General features: G+C 37.4%; 2 protein-coding genes across 3 annotated transcripts; both read right to left on the bottom strand.

Moving 5' to 3' along the window:
• Positions 1–122: 122 nt before the first annotated feature.
• Positions 123–3,021, bottom strand: LOC108695633 (olfactory receptor 6F1). Its single transcript, XM_018224326.2, has one exon. It carries the CDS (start codon positions 2,353–2,355, stop codon positions 1,381–1,383), a length of 975 nt encoding a protein of 324 aa, XP_018079815.1. The 5' UTR covers positions 2,356–3,021; the 3' UTR covers positions 123–1,380.
• A 593-nt stretch (positions 3,022–3,614) lies between these two features.
• LOC108714969 (Fc receptor-like protein 5) lies at positions 3,615–19,670 on the bottom strand. 2 transcript variants are annotated; one of them, XM_018259837.2, is made up of 9 exons: positions 19,509–19,668; positions 18,430–18,572; positions 12,615–12,905; positions 10,703–10,993; positions 9,946–10,236; positions 7,115–7,414; positions 5,533–5,634; positions 5,045–5,082; positions 3,615–4,835 (listed from the first exon to the last, which is right to left on the bottom strand). In XM_018259837.2, exons 2-9 carry the CDS (start codon positions 18,497–18,499, stop codon positions 4,779–4,781), a joined length of 1,440 nt encoding a protein of 479 aa, XP_018115326.1. In that variant the 5' UTR covers positions 18,500–18,572; positions 19,509–19,668; the 3' UTR covers positions 3,615–4,778. The 2 variants fall into 2 exon arrangements, with proteins under 2 accessions (XP_018115326.1, XP_041421402.1); XM_041565468.1 differs by lacking the exon at positions 12,615–12,905 and having other exon boundaries at positions 19,509–19,670.
• Between the last annotated feature and the right edge of the window lie 2,379 nt (positions 19,671–22,049).

The following is a 22,049-nucleotide window of genomic DNA, read 5'->3' as shown; positions in this document are numbered from 1 at the left end:
ATTAGCGTTGTCTGAGCGAATTTTCGCCTGGCGAAGTGTTGCTCTGCCTGCAAAGCCATCGCTGGCGAATTTTCGCCACTTAGTAAATTTGCCCCATAGGGTGTTATTTCTTGTGGCAACTTTTTTGTCTCAGCAACTTTTTTATCCAAATGCATTAAAATCAATGGGTGTTGTAACAAAATAACAGATGCTGTTTCAAGTGACACTCCTAATTCAACAGAAAAAACAATTGTCCATCATCCTGAAAATGTAAGAGAGGATCATGTTGTCAGGCACCAACTATCTTATCCTAGCTGGCCAACAACACACTCATGTAGTGTTAATGGTGCAACAATACCCAACATATATGTTGGCAATAAGCCAACAACACCACCACTTTATGATGTTCCAACAGCTAGACATCATGATTCAGTATGGGTGAATTTTTCCCACGAAACGTGGATTTTGACGCCGGCAACAATTCGCCAGCGGTAAAATTGATGGTAGCGACAGTTACAACGATTTGATGCACATTAAATGGGCGTTTGTTTAATTGTTGCCGTCATCAGAACTGCTGACGGACGTGTCGCTGAAATTTTTTTGATGCCGCCGAATTTATTGAGTGTCTCTACAAGCCGAAATATTGAAGTTGTTAATATTGCAACTATTAGTAGTGACAAAAATGTAGACAATACAAGTCATCCTATAAGTGATGTATAATGTGAGGGAGAAGCACAATTAAATGACGATGCTGGATTTTCAGGAGCCTATTAACTTTTAAAGTTGAACGCCATTTTGCAAATTGTTTGACTAAGCGAAACAGTGAAATACATTGAAGTCAATATATGTAAAACAATTTTACGTGTGAAAATTTATTTACACGTGCAGCAATTTTTTCTCATTTCAAATGCATTAAAGCCAAGGGCCATTTTTTCTTGTGGCAATGTTTTTTGTCTCTGCGACTTTTTTGTCTTGGCAACAGATTCGCTCATCACTATGCAGGAATTGAACTGTTATTTGAAGCAGTGTATGTGGCTCTTCATGGTGAGGGCAGTGAGGATGATGTTGCGATGGCTGATTCCATTAATGCCTTTAAGAGTGGCTTGGATGTTTTCATGAACAAGCATAATATCCAAGGCTATAGTGATCTAAACATCAAGATATTGGTATATATCATTATATATGTGAGTATATTAATAGACTTGTATTTATGGCTACAAAAGAGAAATGTTGTGCCAAAAAAAATCGTATGTATGCTAATTGATTTCCATAGAGTGCTGTAATACTACAAACATAAAATACAGCAATGCAGACATTTTTGCACTTATAACTAAATTAATCTTAAGATTGGTGCCAACTGGAATTATTATAATTATTATTTGTTTGCTTTGAAAATCTGCATCATTCACCAAAGTATTTGTTTTCATAATGTTGTGTGATGTGGCCACAGAACTGTACATTCATCTTCCATAACCCCTTTAGAATATTCTTTATAATTTGGTTCCTCAAAGTATAAATATATGGATTAAGAAATGGAATGAAAATACTATTAAAGACAGACACAGCCATCTCTGTACTGGAAGGCTGAAAAGCACCAGACCTGACATAGAGAAAAATGCAGCTGCCATAACTAATAGAAACAACTATAAAATGTGAGGAGCAAGTTGAGAACATTTTTCTTCTGCCACCTGCTGATGAAATACCATAGATAGATAAGAGGATAAAAAAGTAAGAGGATACAGTGGCAGTGAATGAACTTAGAATGGTAAAGGATGCAAAACCAAAAATGATATTCCTAGCTACCCATGTTTCTGAGCAGGACAAATGAAGGAGAGCAGAGGCATCACAGAAATAGTGGTTAATGACTAAAGTTCTGCCGCAAAATTGTAATTGAGAAATCAGAAAAACAAATGGAATGCCTTCTAAGAACCCAAATACCCACGAGCCAATAGTGAGTTTCCGGCAGTGGCTTCTGGTCATGATGGCGCTGTACCTTAAAGGATGACAGATGGCAAGGTAGCGATCAAGAGACATGGCAGCCAACAAAAAGAACTCAGTGCCACCAAGAGAAATATACACATAGAACTGTATAAGGCAGCCTGATAGGGATATAACTTGATTTCCACTCAGCAGAATACTTAGAAGTTTTGGGACAGTGGAAGAAATAAAAAAGATGTCCAAGAAAGCCAAACTTGTGAGTAAAAAATACATTGGTGTTTGGAGCTGGTGGGATGTGCAGGTAGTGGCTATAATAATTAGGTTACCAAAAAGCGACATAATGTAAACACATTGAAACACAGCATAGATAAATGTTTGTATCCTGGGACTGCATGGAAGCCCAAGAAGAATAAATTCAGTCAGGTTATTAGATGGCATCTTTAGCCAATTATATTACTTACAAATTGTAGTTCACCAAATAAATCAACTATATGCAAAAATGTGAAACTGAAAATTACAGTATACATGACAAAACATATATAGCTTGAGTGCCTTCATACACATTATTTGAGCCAGGAAATGTCAAAGTGCTATTAGTGGTTGCCAAAAATATATTTGTAGTGAGGAGCATTAGAGGTATTGTCTTATACACTCTTGGGTAGCACTGGAAGCTTTATCTCAAGAGAGAGAAATATTTAAATTGCTCCCCATACAGTTTAATGTAAAATGTACAGTGTCCTTCTGGGACATTTAATTGCTGCATGAAAGATAATATAATGACAAAAGTTTTAAATTGTACTTGGAAACTTGCATATATGTTAAAGGCCACATTCTGTATATATATCAAGATAAGCTGTTAAAAATAATATTTCTGATCAAAATATATGAATATTTGTATGCAAAAAAGGGTCTTACTATAAATAAAGGGAAAAACAAAGAAACATTACTTCATATTCTATTTTATAAAACTCATGTCATACAAAGATAAAAAAATACTGTATTAAAATGGAAAGAACAATGTTAAACACTTAGAAGCACATTTATCAAAGGTTCGATTTCGAATCATTTGAAATTCTGGCAGGGAAGGAGGGACTAAACACTGATGTTACAAATTGTAACAACTACTCAACAGTTTACAGACCGCATGCAGGAACTACATAACTCACAATGCAGTGCACTGTGATTTTCTTTTTTCTTATTGAAATCACGTGTGCAGGGAATTGTGGGGTTTGGAGGATGCAGGCTTACAAAGTAACAGTAGTCAGCCAGCTCAGCAAAGTAGTCAGAGAGATCAGGAGAACAGGGGGCTAGGCTAAGGGAACTGTCAGAAACCATTTCAAATCATGAAAAGTCTGCATATTTTTAAATTGATGTATATTGCAAAGTTGCTTGAAATTGAGTTTATTTTTCAATATGTTTTTGTGGCGTTCCCCTTTAACCTCCTAGTCAAATTCGAATTTTCATTTCTACCCTTGATAAATCGGACCCTTTTATATGGATGCTCCTGTTCAAGGACTAAGGCATGGTCTTGAAAAAGGTCTTAAGAACATATATATATAAATCCAAATGTTGCGACACGCACTCCGATTATTTTCAATGATTTTTATTATACATCATGGGAAAAGAGCATCAGATGCATATACTCATACGAGTATATGCATCTGATGCTCTTTTCCCATGATGTATAATAAAAATCATTGAAAATAATCGGAGTGCGTGTCGCAACATTTGGATTTACATTATTTCAACATTGACACGGCACCCGGCAATTGCTACAACCAGATGAGCGAGTGCGGACGCCAGGGACAGAGAGAACATATATATATATACTAGCAGACCCTTGATGACGGAGGACTGTATATATATATATATATATATATATATATATATATACACACACACACACATATATATATATATACTAGCAGACCCTTGATGACGGTGTCTGACCAATCAGCCCACTGGCAAGCAGATAGATACTGTAAAAGGGAAGTCCCATGCACCTACCAAGAAGGTACATCGGTCGATTACAATTTTGGTTTATTGCATCACAGAATGGCCTGTTGATACCAAACCTTAAGATGACATATATGCCCAGATGGTCAGGCAGAATAGTTAAAATCAGCTAAACTGTCCAACCAAATCTGACCATGTATGGAAGCTTAACGTTTTTTTGAATTAGCATCTGCAAACCAATAAAAAAAATATGCAGAATAAGCATAAACATATTTACTTAAATACATAAATGTCTGACTGTTAACGTAGGATGTAAGGCTGTTAGCCTGGGTAATTCTCATTCAGTGAATGCAAATAAAATATCTTTAGAGGTACCTAATTGCAAGGATGGCCAACGAGGAGAGTTCACTAAGAGAGGGAAATATGCCGGGTGTAGGTAAAGCTCAGGGAGGCATGGTTTACTTTCCTTGCTTTGCTTCCTCCGTTTTATGCATCTCATCTATGTTAAATCAACAACATTGTTTTCAGATACAAAATTAAATATAATAAGTTTAAGTGCAGAGACACATGTGGAGATTCAGGGAGATTAGTCGCCCGGCTCACAAGGAAACTTCGGGTGACTTCGGAAAACGAATCACTTCCAATGCCATACTGCCGGAGATTTGGATTCTAGCCAGTGGGAAGGCAGTTCAGGGAGATTAGTTGCCAGAAGAAGAGGCGATTTGTCGCCTGGCAACTAATCTCCCCAAATCTCCACGTGTGTCTCTGCCCTAAGGGAGCAATTTAGTGTGATTCCATGGTCTTTTGTACCATTTGCTGTCTATTTTTAAAATGATAAAATAAATTGATGTCAGTTCATACAATTTACTCCCATAATTTATCTTCCCAAGTCTGGGAAATTGGAATCAGTCTTTTGAACTTCTCTGTTGCATCCTCAGACCTGTCGTAGTTTTGCCATTTTCCTGTGAAAGGGATACAGACTCAAATGTTATAATATAATGCACAACATCATAACATTAAATAATAGTTCAGAGAAGAGTGGCAGTTAAGCAGAAAGCATATACGACTATACTGGGCTATATTTGTGCTATTCATAGGAAAGCAGATGCAGGAAACAGTATTTGTGGTTGATACAGTATATATCCCTGAATGAGGATGACTTTCCACTTACTTCAGAGGACTGTGATTTCTGTTCACCATCTGTAGAGTCTGGAAATAAGAGAACAACAGCATTTTAAAATGATTTAGTATTATATACATACAGAATATCTATTGATAATATATCATCATATGCTAATGCTCCGTCATTGAAATTTATTCTGACTGGGCTTATGTTAAAGTGAAAGGCCTCATTAGTTAGCACTGAGCTCATTTCTCTTCTGTATTCTTAGGAATAATACTAAAGGTTGAGTAGAATATGGTAGACGTTGATCACTCATAATTCTGGAAAGATGTTAACTCAGATGTTGGTGTTTCCACATGACAGTCAGATATAGCAGAAATACTGACAAGTGAGGAGAATTCTTCAAGAACTTCAAGTTCGGGCACCAACTATCTGAACTATTTGTTAGCTTCTGTTACTATTTTAGAAATGATTTAAAAGCAAGGTAAATGGGGGAGAGGGTGCATGAATTAGGGTTCAGTGTAAATGAGCCTTACCTCTTCTCGCCAAACAAATCCAGTAGAATAGAAGAAATACTATTATCAGCACCGTAACCCCAGCAGCAACTGCAATAGCTATGAGCCAGAGTGCTGATCCAGCTGAAAAAGAATACAGTAGTGTTACAAGAAGGGTGCTATATCTAAAGTGGAAATGAACTCTTTATTTTGCAGTTTAATAATTATTTGTTCCAGATAAATACTGTAGGTTATAAACACTTTCATATGGTAACTTAATTATTTTGGGTTGATAAAAGAAACCTCTATAAAGTTTCACGCTGTGATGTCTCCTCTAGCATTACTGATCTGTGCTGGAAATAAAGCTCTTTTGTTGTCTGTAACTTTTTCAATGTGGATACAATACTGAGCTCTGAACATTTATGGCAAATGAAAGATGTTTGAATACTATGTAAGCTGTGGGATCCATAACAGACACTTTTCTTGTCTTTAAGACATTTTATTTAGTGATGGGCGAATTCGCGCAATTCGCCGCCAGCAAATAAATTCACAAAACGCCTGAAAAAATCGGCCTGAAAAAACAGGCGCCAGCATCAAAAACGAGATGCCGGCGCCGCTTTGCGAATTTTTCACGGGAAATTCGCGGATTTTCCCACGAAACGGCGCAAATTCGCCCATCACTAATTTTATTTACATGCAGGGGTGACCATTTCAGGATACAAAACAAATCATAAAAATAAATCCTGCCCACTGGGCGCTACCTTCACACATGAAGAGTGGGCCCCTTGCGGACTACCAGTAAGCAAACACATAAGTAGGGGTCACCCCTGTACTCACAAATCTTCTGGGGGATTGCTGAGCCTCCTGGCTTTCCTCAGACAGACAGACCCTCTGTCACTTGGTCTTTTCTCTCTGCACCTTGCAATAGCAAATGGCACCCCAGCCCCTCTGGGAGTTCCTCACACAGGCAGGTGTCCTTCCTGCTCTGTGCACTGCTCTGAGAGAGCTCCCTAACAGCCTCACTAGAACTAAATACCTTTCCACAGGACAGCCTTCCTGCTAAAGGTGAGCGCTAATCCATGATCTGGACTACTGGATTGGAGTACCTGGTTTGCCTGTTCTTTCCAGAATACTCCAGCTTCCAGTACCTGGCCACCAAAGCCTTTAAACAGAGAACCTATTCTCTCTTTATGGACACCCTTCCTGGTGCCTACCTCTCCCACTAAGGAGAACTTAAAGGGAAAACACACCTTTTCCCACATTGTTTTGGTCACTCTACCACAACATATACACTGTAATATATTTGTATTCTTAATAATATGCTTATTCAAGTCTTCTTACCAGTGGTGTAACTAGATGCTACTGGACCCTGCAGCAAATTCAAGTCTGGGCCCCAAAACATTGCTAAGTTGACCAGCTCTACCCAGATATATTGAAGTTGCCCATTAAATTAATGAGTTACTTACTGGGCCCCTTACACTCCTGGGCCCCCTGCAACTGCTGGGTTTGCTTCCTCTGTATTTACGCCACTGCTCCTTACAGTTTATTTGGCATTTGTTATTTAATACGCCATACAAAAGGATAAGAGAATAGTAGGTAAAGTAACATGATGAATGTTTTATACTTATAATTGTGATCTCTGCAGGGTGACTCCTGGGTGATGTTAAGGCACGTCCTTTAATGTATGCTGTATACTGACAGGAATACTTGAAAACTGAGGTGGCATTTGACAAAGACATGGTGATCACCATTTTCATCTGTGCTTTGCTTGTGTTGTTGATAAACACCGCTTCTCTATCATTAAGGAAGTGGAAAGTGGTATTTTCATAAACGATGGGAGTTGTACAGAACAAAGTCACATTTCCTCCATCCCAAATTCGACCACTAGGTGGATCTAGTGAAAGCACTGGTGGCTGAAGAGGATCTGAAAGCAAATAATGCAACTGTTAGTACAGGACACACAACTACAGGGCTTATTCACAAGATATTAGATAGAAAAAAGCAATGCCTTTAGTGCACACACAGGAGTAATTCTATCCAGGGTCTGGTTGAACGCTGCAACTTGTACAGGCTAAATAAATCTGGTGCAAGGTGCAGATCATAGCTGGCACAAACTAATGTGTGTCTGAATAATGCACTTGCTAGGGGGCTAAACACAGTCCTGTGCCTTCTGTTATTTATCATTTTACAAATTGCCATGCATGTGTCCTGTAAGTTCAGTTAGACTTGTACTTATACTATACTGTTATTTTACTTAAAATGTTATTATCACTTGCATGGGGGAAGTGTGTTCCTGATACTCATTTGACTTTTTTTTAAAGGGAACATAAAACCAGAAAGGGAATAGAAACAAAGTCAGTCAGAATGCTTGGCAGTATAATCAGGATGAGAGAACTTAGGGCTCATTATTTTTTTTTAATTTTCAGCTCTTTACACATTGCCCCTGAAGCCTCTTGTCAGTTAAGGAGCACACAGATAGTTGGCTCCATTGCACTCAGCCTGCTTTGTGTTTTGTTTTTTGCAGGAGCAGAGAAGTGGATCTGCTCACATTCCAACTTCGTGGATCTGCATTTAAAATTGCAGCTTCTTCTTACGTGCAGATACAAGGAACCAAGCAAAGATCGGCCTTGAAAATGCTTGCATTCAGCTTTTCGGCCCAGCCTCTGCTCTGTGTGCTTGAACGCAAGCGGAAGCTACACTTTTTAGTGCAGAACCACAGAGATGGAGAAGGGAGCAGATTGGCTTCTCTCAGCTTGCAAAAAAAAAAGCAGACTGAGTGCAATGGAGCCATCGCTCAGTGTGCTTTGGTCCTTCCACTGCTATCTAGAGACTAGTCTAATTTAGCTATATGAGCAATATTTGTGGATGAAATAGAACAACAAACCATTAAGCTTTTCACTCATATAATGATTTAATGACACCTTAGTAACAAATGGAATGCAATTTTAAAAAGGGAATGATTATTATGGCAGTGTGTGTGTTTTTAATCCTCATTATAAATGATTTTGCTCTTCACTAGAGTCAGGAATGTGCTTTAGCAAACTAACACATTTATTAGAAAGATACATGTTAGACTGTCAGAATAAACAAAGTTTTAATTATGCTTTATAGAAGTTTTAAAATTAAAGGAAACGGTAAAAGGGGCCTACTTAGATAGCTTTACAGGGCTAAAAAATGTACATATAGTAAGCTTACAAAACATTGTGGTCCCTTTAGGACAAAGGCCTATGTTCAGGCTGGGGGTTGCAGATGTGGAAGCACTTAGTATTGCAGGAAGGCCAGCCTGCAACCATTCAGGTACTACTGAAAATTCAAAAATCGGTATCCATGACATCTTTCAGCTGGACTCTTCCAGGTATATCTAGGAGAACAATCCAAACATCTCACTCTAAATGGCATTCAGGCTAGGCTCACCCTACCCACTTCTTTGGGCCATTAGTGTACATCATATTGAAATTTTAGAATTAGCTTTAAGTTTTATCTGTGGAATACATATAAGGAACTGTCTCTTGCTGTTTTGATGTTATTAAAGAAATTGCTGCAATGTATCAAAACGTACTGTGCACATTTTGGAATTTCTGCTCCATATTACTTGCCCAACAATAGTTTCCCACATGCCCTCTACACAGCACAGCTACTTAGCAGCTTTCCATTTTGCAATTTAAATAGCTGCCATCAGGGACAATACTGGGCCCTTTGCTGTCTGAGACAGCTTGTGGCTGCTGCCCCCTCCCCCCCTTCTGGTGCTGAAGGGGGTACGGGGGGTCCACGGCACTAGTGCCCAAAATCGCAATTGCGCTCTCTGTGCTAGAAGAGATTAATTTTCCATTTGCAAACCGTAAATTTTGGCTCTTTATGTTACCAGGAGTGAGTTTCTCAACTCGCCTCAATGGTGCAGTGCCCATGGCTGCAATTTAATTCTAGCAACCAGGCAGTGTTTTGAACGAAAGATTGGAATATGAATGGGAGAGGTCTTAATAGAAAGATAAGTGATAACAATTAACAATAACATAATAAAAGGAACAACAACAGTAAAGTTGTTGCCACACAGAGCAATAGCTTTTTGGCTGCTGGTGTCAGTGGCCCCCATTTGAAAGCTGGAAAGAGTCACAAGAAAAAGGCGAATAATTCAAAACTAAAGAAAAAATTAAGACCAATTGTAGAGTTGCAAAGAACTTGTCTATAACATGCAAAAAAATAACTTGAAGGTTAAAAAACATAAAAGGGAAATGAACACCCTTTTAACCTTTTCTTTTTAGACGTCCTAATTTAGCAGTAAGTTAGTGACATTTTTCTCTGAGTATTTGTTTTTACTCATAAAAAGATGTACTGATTTCAGTTTTATAATTTTGTCCAGTAGTTAAACAATAGTCCAATTACTAATGAATACTAATATGAACATACATGCACATCAATGCAATTGGCCATGGGCCAGACCTGCCTACTTGTCCTTACCTATTATATACAATTCTTTTGTCGCACTTGGAAAAGATGGGATTTCCCTTTGGTTCTTTGCGCTCCAGTACATACAGATGTAGTTTCCATTGTGCTCCTTAGTAAGGTTCCTCAGCACAAGCTGCCCAGAGTGCGTAGTTGAAGGAGATGCCACCTCACGTTCCTCATAGTAAAAGCGATACAAACTGACAGACACTGTAGAGGGGGCCAAACATTCCATGGAAACAGTCTCCCCTACTATTAATGTGGAGTAAGGCGGCTGGAACAACAACAATGGGGCTGTAGATAAAGCTGAAAAAAAAGAGTAGGAATCTATTGTAATTATAACACAAACATGATATCAGATGCCCATGAGAGTATGTTTCTTAAAAATGACTTCCTTGGATTTTTATTGTGATAAGCAGCCAAACAAAAACACAAATACAATATTTTCCCAGGATTTAACGTTATAGGTGCTGTAAAATGTACACGCAGAAGGTTTGATTATCAAGTACTTAGTCTAAAATGACTCCAATTAGGATCTCTGGGTGAATATATTGGTATTATATAGGTACAGAATATGGCATCACAAAGTGTCCAGCCCTGATGCAGGTTGTCTATCATATTGTCACAGAGCAGTACATGCATTCCATTTCCTTGTTTAATTCTATCACTTCATTGTTCAGTGTCAACCACTAAAGTAAGTCCCAAGGGGCACTAAAATGGTGTACACAGTACAAGAGATTTATCATGTAAGTGCATAAAAAAATTGTCCTACCTGTTACAGAAAGGGTTTGTGGTTTGCTTCTAGGGGAGTGTACCACCCTTTGGTGTTCTGATAACCAGTATTGGCACTCATATGTCCCAGAATCCTTTCTACTCATGTTGTGAATAAAAAGAGCAGATGCTAAATCACCACTTGAATTATTGAGCTCTCTGTTATTCTTGCGGAATTTGTAACCCCCTGTGTAAGGGTAAATTTGATGCTCACATACTAAATTCACATCTTCTCCTTCAAAATAAAGAGGGTACTTGGGATTTATGGTGAGAGCTGGAGTAACAGGTTGATCTGAAAATGACAAAATGTAAAATAAATACATAAATAAAAGATCAGATATTCCTGTGCTTGTGTTTCTTATATAACTACTACTAATAGTATGAAGTATCGCACATGGAGGATTTAAAAAAAAAAAAAAACATACTGTGAACTGTTTTCAAAGGGCAATATATGCAAGCTGTGATTTTTGTTTATAAGAAAAAAGTGTGGATAGACTGATGTTTTTAGTAAAATGATATCAGAAATGAATGTCATCAAATACTAAAACACTGGTGGGTACCAATATGTTGGGCAGATGTGGGCCAGTGTCTTAGAAGAACATACTTAGGGGCAGAGGCCGCAGAGCAATTTATATATAAGATTTGCCAATAGATTGGCCCAAGATATTAGCAATTTGCTGGCCAAGCCCAACATATTGGCATTCCCCAGTGTATTAACATTTAAGCAGTTTGAGTAATTATCACATTCGTGCAGTTCTCCTTTCAGGTCTGCATGATCCTGGAATAAGGGCCATTGTAGACAGCTTTATACTACTATGCAGTCTTGGCTTAACAGCTCTTTATGAAGACCCAGCATGTCAGCAACCCTAAATTACCCTAATAACGTAATTTCTCCCAGTTCAATTCATCCAAATGCCTGGTATTAGCAGTGTATAATGCAAATATCTCAGAAACGGCTAAATATAGAAAATGAAAGTAAATGGTAAAAGTGCTCAAAGAATTTTAGATTCATTATATTTTGGGGCTAGAGCCCCTTTAAGAGGTGGTTCACCTTTTAAGTTAACTTTTAGTATGTTATAGAATTGTCAGTTCTAAGCAACTGTTCAACTGGTCTTCATTATTTCTTTTTATAATCTTTAAATTATTTGACTTCTTCTGACTCTGTAAAGCTTTCAAATAGGGGTCACTGACCCCGTATAAAAAGAAATGCCCTGTAAGGCTACAAATGTATAGTTATTGCTACATTGTATTACTCATCTTTCTATTCAGGCCCTCTCCTATTCATATTCCAATCTCTTATTCAAATCAGTGCATGGTTGTTAGGGTAATTTGGCCCTAGCAACCAGATTTCTGAAATTGCAAATTGGAGAGCTGCTATTTAAAAAGCTAAATGACTCAAAAACCATAAATAAGAGAAAATGAAAACCAATTGTAAATTGTCTCAGAATATCACTCTTTACATGCTGAAAGTTAACAATCCCTTGATGGACAACTCCTTTAAGTGTGTATAAACTTTAAAATGATGGCCCTAACAACCTTTACTTGATCAGGAATCTGAAAATTTCCCGAATTTTAATAATAAAAACTCATTAGGAAACGTCATTGATACAGTTCTCCTAACATATGCATGGGGCTCTCATGTAATCCCATATTTTGCTTTGAGTAGATAATTGTTAAATATTGTTAAACTATTTTTACAGCAAAATAAAAGCAAAAGTAGAAAAAGTCGAAAGAAGTGCTATAGAAACCATTACCCAGATGATGGAGCAATTCATGTAGGTTATACATCATATTATTATATGTGTGTAGATTTTATGCAGACCATACAATATAAACTGTATGTGAAATAGTTTCTATATCTCTCTAGTTCTATTTCTTGTACAGTTGCAGTGAACTCCACTTGTGCTGCTTACCCATTACTGACAAAAATACTGGAGAACTTATTGGAGATATTTGTTGTCCTCTGGAGTCTAATATCCAGTACAAACAGGAGTAAGATCCAGCACTTCCCCGGTTCACACTGGTGATTTTGTAATGTTTTCCTGAGGGTCCATTTATGTCTTGTATCTTCTGGTTATTTTTAAAGAACTGGTAACCCTTTACTGTAATATTAGACGGAATCTGGCATGACATAGACACCGGCTCTGCAATCAGGTAGGTGGCATATCCGGCTGAGAATGAAATGTATGGCATCTGAAGAGAAGCTGCAAGAATATTGCCAAGAAAAAAAAAAGGTTTTATACATTTATTAAGGGAAACTCAGGGGGCCCGTTCCTGAATACTTACAGTGACATTTCACTGCAATATTACTTATTATTTCCTTCGTATTACATTTGCCCTACTAGGCAATGGTGGGATTGAATGGACTATTCCGAATGCTCACACGCAGTACAGTATATCTCAGAGAGTTAGGGAGGCCAGACACGTAGCATTTCATTGCCTGTCTTCCCACAACAAATAACCAAGGGGCATGTTTCCCCCTTTAAGTGTTTAAATCTATTTCACACCAAGAATGACACAATCCATAGTAACATAGAATACTAATCATGAATCAATTCCAATTAAGCAATCAGATTTTTAAACATTTACTCAGGCTGAATATAAAGCTTAGTGTGTAAGTTGGATTGGTTGTGGTTGAGATCTTGTTGTTTCACTATTGCTAACTTCTCTGCTGTATGTCTTGTTGAACTGACCACATTAAAACACTCAGTATAATAATTATATTATAAATGTGTATTATATGTACAGAAAGTCCTCAAGTTGCAGACACCTGACTTACAAATCACACTTACAAACGAAGGCTATTGCAGTAACATACTGTGGTTTTCTTGACTTTTATTAGCATTTAGTTTTAATAAACTACCTGCCCCAATCCCCTCTTGTGTGTGTTTTCTACTGAAGAGCACAGGAAGGTAAAAATACATATGCACAGAAAGGTAAAAAAAAATACTATGTTAAGACAGACATCTGTAATAAGTAAATGTATATGTGTCAGCTTCCATAAAAATTCAACTTAAGAACAAACCTACAGACCCTATCTCGTACACAACCAGGGGACAGCCTATACTATAAATTATGCTTGAATGTAACTTTCTCAGCATATTTATGGGGATGCCAATCATTAAGGGTACTTTATAGCTACAGCTACACAAAGGATTTACTAAAATCTGCTGCTCTCTTGTAAACTATGAATAAAAACATTTCATTCAAATGTCATCTTATGTCTTGTGTTTATTATTTAACAAAGAGAGGACCCATTTATCAATGGAGAACAAATGCAAAGTGTCTAACACAGTGACAGAGTGCTGAGTGTTTTAGGTAACAAGTCATCTGGTCCCCTTGGAGTTCTGCCTGCCTCTGTCTCCTATGTTACTTGCACCTGTCACAGCGGCATACAGAAGGTAGAAGACATTGGCGATTCCACTCATAACTCTGTGTTCTACCTCAGTAGGAGTGCCATAAAATAAGTAATGCACCAAATACAGGATTTGGCATAATCCCAGTAATTTTTGCAGGATTTGGGTTTGGCCGAATTTTGAAATGTTTAACTGAACTGAATTGAATCTTATCCCTTAAAATCATGTTACTTGATGGCTCTGGACAACTGGATGCAACAATTAGGGGCACATTTACTATGGGCCGAATATCGAGGGTTAATTAACCCTCGATATTCAACCATCAAAGTAAAATCCTTCGACTTCGAATATCGAAGTCAAAGGATTTACCGCGATTCGTTCGATCGAACGATTGAAGGAAAAATCGTTCGATTGAACGATTAAAGGGGACCCGTCACCCAAAAAAAAATTCAAAATCCTATTTTATCACATTAGTCAAGCAAAATGAACTTTAATTACACTATATAAATTATTTGAATCTTGCTTCCTTCAGTCTGGGATTTCAAAATTATAGTAAGCAGGCAGCAGCCATTTTGTGGACACTGTTATTAAGACAAGCCTTGTATCATCTCAGAATCTTGTTTGTGCACCAGAATGGGGGACCTGATGTCCATCCCCATGCACTTGTTACACAATTAAATGGTAAAGAGAACGGGGGAATATGTGGAGAGCAGTGACATCCGTGCTGAATGGAAAGTGAAAGTAATTGTCTGCCCCGCCTCAATGCCACTGGCATAGAGGAGTGGCAGACAATATTTGATTGACAGCTGAGATTTTTAAATGAGCTTACAACAGCTATGAATGCTTTAATAAAAAATAGAAATTGGATTTCATGTTTAATTTGAAAAGGACTTTTATTATACAGATTTTTGTGTCTGGGTGACAGGTCCACTTTAAATCCTTCGAAATGAACGATTCGAAGGATTTTAATCCATCGATCAAACGATTTTCCTTAGATCAGAAATGACTTAGAAAGCCTATGGGGACCTTCCCCATAGGCTATAGTTGGTGTTCGGTAGGTTTTAGGTGGTCAAAGTTTTTTTTAAAGAGACAGTACTTCGACTATCGAATGGTCGAATAGTCAAACAATTTTTAGTTCGAAACGTTCGATTCAAAGTCATAATGGAAGGTCGAAGTAGCCAAAAAAATAAATAAAATTCGAAGTATTTTTCATTCTAATCCTTCACTCGAGCTAAGTAAATGTACCCCTTAATGTTTACAATTCAAGCAACTGTTTTATTTTTCTCTAATGTAAAAATGCAAGTTGGGGCTGGAATTCAGTATTTGGACAAATTTTTTTATGGAGGATTTTGTTTTTGGCCAAAGCCAAAAATGATATATTGAGTGCACTATGTTCTGTGCATTACTTCAGATAATTTATTAAGGGGATTCTATCGCAGGAAAACATGTTTTTTTCTAAACACATCAGTAAATAGCCCAGCAGAAATTTGCACTGAAATCCATTTTTCAAAAAAAACCTTTTTTTATTTTTAATTTTGAAATCTGTTTCCCCAGTGCCCCCCCGTCATGTGACTGATGCTCTGATAAACTTCAGTCACTCTTTGCTGCTGTACTGCAAGTTGAAGTGATGATATCCCCTCTACTCCCCTCCCCCCCATGCAGCCTATTATCAGAACAATGGGAATTTAACAGGATAATATCTCCCTGACACCTGTATTGCTTGGTGTAGATATGAGATTAGAACTGAACAGTAAAAATCCAAGTCCCACTGTACAGGAGAAACAATGTATTATATGCAAGCAGTTCTATTGTGAATTGCTGGCTCTTTCTGAAAGCACAGGATCATGCACAATGACCTGAGATCTCTGCCTACATACCAATATTACAGCTAAGAAATACATTTGTTGGTTCAAGAATACCATTTTACATGGTAGAGTAAATTATTTGCACTGTAACAGTGTAATTTAGAAATAAAATGTACACCATAAAAATCATAACTGAATCCCTTTAAACAGCACAGCGCAAAGCAGATGAAGTTAATAAGTATACAGCATGGTAAATGAGCTCTCATTAAGTAGCTGGATATATTTTTTTTACAAGTATGAGACCTGTTATCCAGAATGCTCGGGACCTGAGGTTTCCCAGATAACAGATCTTTTTATAATTTGGATTGTCAAACGTTGAGGGGCCGATTCACTAAGGGTCGAATATCGAGGGTTAATTAACCCTCGATATTCGACTAGGAACTAAAATCCTTCGACTTCGAATATCTAAGTCGAAGGATTTAGCGCAGATAGTGCGATCGAACGATCAAAGGATAATTCCTTCGATCGAACGATTAAATCCTTCGAATCGAACGATTCGAAGGATTTAAATCCAACGATCGAAGGAATATCCTTCGATCAAAAAAAGTTAGCCAAGCCTATGGGGACCTTCCCCATAGGCTAACATTGACTTCGGTAGCTTTTAGATGACGAACTAGGGGGTCGAAGTTTTTTTTAAAGAGACAGTACTTCGACTATCGAATGGTCGAATAGTCGAACGATTTTTACTTCGAATCCTTCGATAGTCGTAGTCGAAGGTCGAAGTAGCCCATTCGATGGTCGAAGTAGCCCATTCGATGGTCGAAGTAGCCCAAAAAAAACTTCGAAATTCGAAGTTTTTTAACTTCGAATCCTTCACTCGAAGTTAGTGAATCGGCCCCTAAGTCTACTGGAAAACAGTAGGCTGGTTTTGCTTCCAATAACGATTAATTATATATTAGTTTGGATCAAGGAAATAATTAAAAAAAAAATTGAAATGGCCTTTCTGTAATTTGGATCTTTCTTGATAACAGGTTTCCAGACAAAGGACCCCATACCTGTTTAAGCAGTGAGGGAATATTTTTTACCATGATTTGTCAGAATACTTTTTACCATGATTTTTCAGAATGAGCTCTTTTGTCTTTAAAAACCGTACTTTTGTGGTTATTTGCAGAAACAGGTCTGTTCTAAATATAACAATACACTTTACCAGAAACATATGTTTTTTTTTTTAATCTACTTCTGTTGTCATTTGTATCTACCAGCAACAACACTCATTTAGCAGTTCCTTTGCTTCTACATCACTCAGGTTTTAAGTATGTCTGTCCTTTGGGTCTACTTCATCTTTTTCCTGCATCATAATTCTGACTATCCATCAAGTACCTATAACTTGGCCAATAAGCCCAGGATCACTGTAGAAGTGACTGGAGCCTGTAGCTGATGGGGGGCCTCACAGGCCAGAATAATTAACTGTGCCCCCAGGTCAGATCTGCACCCTCAAACCCTTGCTTGGAAAAATGAAAGGTGAACTACTCCTTTCAAAGTAATACAACACTGTTATTCATCAGCATGATTGGGGACAAAAAGACCATGGATCAAGGGGATTCATGTATTATTATGCTAGACAGAAAGATAGAAGAAGCAAAGTTCGAAGTTTCTTCTAGTCTAACACAAATGAAATACAACAACAATACACTTTGTGGGGCCTATCTATCATATTGTGTAAAAACTGGAGGAAAATCATCACCGGCAATGATACCCATAGCAACCAGTCAGTAATTACATTTCAACAGCCACCTTTAAGATAGAAAACAAAAGCAAATATCTGATTGGTTGCTGTGGGCAACTGCACCTAGGCAAACATTGTGCTTTTTATTACATAGGGTGTAAGACTTGCACTCCTGCTGTTCCTGCTCCTGTTGCTGCCAGCGAGTGAGGAGCTACCAGCCAAAATCAAAAATTATAAGAAGTCAAGAATAACTGTACTCTTTTTTTTTCAGGCATGCCCTAGCTATGATGGATATAACTTTTTAAATTAAAAACAAATGAGAGACATTTTTAGCATTTTTAAATTTTAATTCAAGGTTAAATAATGGCTAATACAGAAATTATTTTAAAATCTTTGCAGCGCCTAAAAAAGACACAAAGCATGCTCATTTTGTCTTTGTGAGACAGAGTTTTGAGCACCCTTTCCCAGTACAATACTTATACAAATAATTTTCTTGGTGCAGGTATGGAGTCTGTTTTTAAAAATGATTTTCTTTTTCTCTGTAATAGTAAAACAGTATCTTGTACTTGATCGCAACTAAGATACAGTATAATGAATCCTTAATGCAGGTAAAACAACCCTGTTTGGTTTATTTATTGTTTAAAGTTTTTAAGTGGACTTAAGGAATGGATATTCAAATTAGGGAAATATCCCTTATCCTGCAAACCCCAGGTCCTGGATAACAGGTCCCAAGCCTGTACACATTTTGTCTGCATAAAGAACTGTGGTTCCAGATTCTACCTTATTACCCACTACTTTTTTTTTTAAACAGGACTTACTTGTAAAGTGTGTATGGACTAACCTTCATAAAGTTTAATTGTTTCCAGCACACAAAGTGAGATGCAAAAGAACCACGAAGAAGAGCTGTGCATGGCAGAGGAGTAATGCAAGATGCCAAGGTGTCAAAGATTGTTTGTAGTGACCATAGATGCAATGCATAGGATACTGGAAAAAAAGAGAACCATATGACAGATTATGTGATTGTATATATAGTCTATCAAAAGGAACAATCTGTATCCCTAACTACTAAATGCTAGTCGTGTAGCTCATCAGTGCCTGTAAAATTGTAGGTTGGACATTACTGTTTTTTACATAGCTGTTCACTTCACTTCAGTATTGAATGAAAGACAATGTAATTTTGCCCATTTTTGTTTGTAACATTACTTTCATATTGCGCAGATCAGCATACAAAATAAAGTGAAAATGATCTGGAAATTGTTGAAATCCTCTCTAAATGCTTCCAGTATCTTTACTTCATATCTGAGGTTTCTGATGCTGTGTCCTTTACAAATGCAAAATTGATGCCATTATAAATGTTTTCACTATTTAGCACAGTGGACCATGGGGAGATTTGACACCTGTGATTATTTATTTGTGAGCGACAAATCTCCTGAAAATGCTTCTCTATTGAAAATAATTGAAATTTCTGGCGGTACGACTGACATATGGCTAAATTGATTGAAGTTTTCTCCAGAGGCAACTTAGGATGACTCCCCATCACAAATCTCCCTGTCGGCCACTGCCCTACAACACACACACACATAAATATATATAGACAGATACTTTGTTTTGTTTATCTGTAATAATTAGCATCACAGTAATTTTGTTGGCTTCTACTGACCCAATTGATGTTTGGGGTGTGGTATGGTTTTTAGGAAATTGTTAACGTATTCTCTTCCTATCCTGTCTGAATTACCATTAGCTATACATTAATTTATGCATACAATTCCCTTATGGATACCAGTTGTTTCCTAATGTGTTTAAGCCATTAAAGTGTCAAGCTTGTAAAGGTTCTAAATATCCAAAAGCTTTTTTTTTTCCAATTACCCTACTATATGCATCTGTAATATGCAAGGTTGTAGTTTTATGAGCAAATTTTACCTTAATCCTGTTGATTGCTTGAGACCGTTGTTAAAGGTTGAAGTGTTAGAACCTTCTGTGTTTTCTTCATGGCCACAGCCCCTTCCCTCTTTGCAGAGCTGGGACAACAGCCAGGATTGGGACAAGGGCCGGAGGAGCTGCATTGTTAGAAAGGAATCTCCTGCTGGCAGCTCTACTCCAGGAGCAAAACAGGAAGGGAAGAGCAGTGAAGGAAACCTTACAATAGCAGGGATATTACTGCTGGTTATACATGTGTATACCAATAGAGGTTTAAATTATTACAAAGGTGCACAGTTATCATATGTTCTGATTTTCATTCTTTGTTCGGTTATAAAAGATAAAATATTGATTGTGTGGGTTGTGTTAATATGACATATTTAAGTAACAGAAACAGTGATCATTGTGAGTTAAAGAGACAAGGGGGTGTGCCATGGCAAGATAGACATACGCTAACCATAACAGGATTTACAAACAGTAGAAATCAAGCACAACTGTATCTTGATCGCGTCCCATAGCAAACTGAAATAAACACATTTTTTTCCTGCTATGAGCGACTTCCTGTCTTTTAATATAGAAAAGTACCGTGCTTGTGACAGGCAGTAACATATGCTTCTGATCTCCCACTGTCTCTCCATACAAAATACCAGAGGTGAGTAGTCACTTCCTATTGATTCTAGAAGAGAAGCACTCAAGTCACAATTGTTGCCTGTAAATGTGCATGGGGATGTTTTCAAATGTCAAGTGGGCTATGGGTTAATTATGATGCTTCTCATTGTTGCCAACACAAAGAAACCCCCTAAGCTTTTTTTTTTTTTTTTGCTCAATACATCCTAGCACTAAAGCATTGTGAAAATGATGTACAAATCATGGTGTGGATTGTTCCAGTGAAAATAAAAGATTGAGGTAGATAGTTCTACCGGAAACAAAGTCATAAGATAGAAAGGGGGGGGGGGTTGCTTTTACGTTATGTCCTGTTATGCAGTTGTTCTTCATTATTTATTTTTTATAGTTTTTTTTTTTTTGCCGTCCTTTTCTGCATCTTTCCAGCCTTCAAATGGTGGTCACTGACCCCAGCGGCCAAAAAACAATTTCTCCGTGAGGCTACAATTGTATTGTTATTGTTACTTTTTATTACTTATCCTCATATTCAGTTCCTCTCCTATTCATATTTCAGTCTCTTATTCATGTAAAGAACATGCACATTTTTCTATGACCCTTATCTGTATTGGTGTGTAATGATAAAAAATTATGTAGGTAAACGGCCCTTTTCTTGGTAGCTTGTAAGTAGCAGATCTAAGATTAGGTGCTGGGGCTTAAACATTCACTTCCCACTATTAATTATCTAAATTCATCTGGGACATAGAAAACCAGTCTTAGGAGAGGTCCCTGAATCAGAAAATACCCTTTATCTATATAAAAAAAGAAACATCACTTACTACTATGAATTGTGATTTTTTTGGTCAGGTTTTTGTATTTCAGGGTTAGAAACCCCATGTTCAAAATGTAGTTATACTGTACAATGAAAATCTGTAGAGCAAAGCAAGTGTCCCAGGTTCTTTCCTCCAATCTGTAGAGCCTTAAAGCATACACTATATTCTGCTGCATGGACAATAGTAAGGGTCTTTATGGTGTTGTGGGCGAGAACTTGGCACCCTTGATATCCTGAGAACAATGTGAACAAAATGAAATGCACAAGAATCTGATTCCAAAATGAGAGAGGTAACATTAGGTACACATTACTTAATAACTAGTAAGTTGCAGGTAAAACTTAGTCCCTTTGTAAAATGTATAATGAAGCAATAGAATTCTTAATGAATCAGAAGAAAATTGAGCATAGGACTGGCCAGATATGGGATTACTTTGACGTAGTTGGCCAGCTTAAATATATTGCAATATATGGACAAACAATCCCTGTTTTGTTTAAAGGGTAAGGCATTTTTTAGTAGCAGTATGCACAAAAAGTCTCTGTCTTAAATATATTGATAATGGGTTGAGTGCAGAGGACTCTTGTATTTATCTATATGTATTTTGTGGTCACAGCCTCATTGCACCCCCGCCTAATGTTTTTAAAAAATAGTGGTGAGCACAACTTTCCCTTGTTTGTTATAGTTATACAGGAGCAGTGACCAGCTCCTTGTTGTAGCTCCCACCCTTCCCAGCTATAGTCAGGTGATCCCACTGGTGTCTAATAAAAGGGCAGCCACGTTTGGGAGTTTTACTTTGAAAGCAGCAAGTAAGTTGCAGGTAAAACTAGTCCCTTTGTAAAATGTATAATGAAGCAATAGAATTCTTAATGAATCAGATGAAAATTGAGCATTGGACTGGCCAGATATGGGATGACTTTGACGTTGTTGGCCAGCTTAAATATATTGCAATATATGGACAAACAATCCCTGTGTTGTTTAAAGGGTAAGGCATTTTTTAGTAGCAGTATGCACAAAATGTCTCTGTCTTAAATATATTGATAATGGGTTGAGTGCAGAGGACTCTTGCATTTATCTATAACATACATCAGCCCTGCCATGAAAAGCATTTCTGATG

The sequence above is a fragment of the Xenopus laevis genome, chromosome 1L, assembly GCF_017654675.1.
Source record: "Xenopus laevis strain J_2021 chromosome 1L, Xenopus_laevis_v10.1, whole genome shotgun sequence".
Lineage (NCBI taxonomy): Eukaryota > Metazoa > Chordata > Amphibia > Anura > Pipidae > Xenopus > Xenopus laevis.
Note: the sequence above shows the minus strand (reverse complement) of the source record. Positions and strands in the feature narration are given on the sequence as shown.

Bases quoted from the DNA above. Each gene is read 5' to 3' on its own strand.
- LOC108695633 (XM_018224326.2), bottom strand. From the start codon at position 2,355: ATGCCATCTAATAACCTGACTGAATTTATTCTTCTTGGGCTTCCATGC.
- LOC108714969 (XM_018259837.2), bottom strand. From the start codon at position 18,499: ATGCACAGCTCTTCTTCGTGGTTCTTTTGCATCTCACTTTGTGTGCTG. The intron at 10,994-12,614 runs GTAAGCAGCACA...TGTCATTTTCAG, and splicing joins AGTATTTTTGTCAGTAATGG to ATCAACCTGTTACTCCAGCT. The intron at 10,237-10,702 runs GTAGGACAATTT...CTTTTTTTTCAG, and splicing joins ACAAACCCTTTCTGTAACAG to CTTTATCTACAGCCCCATTG.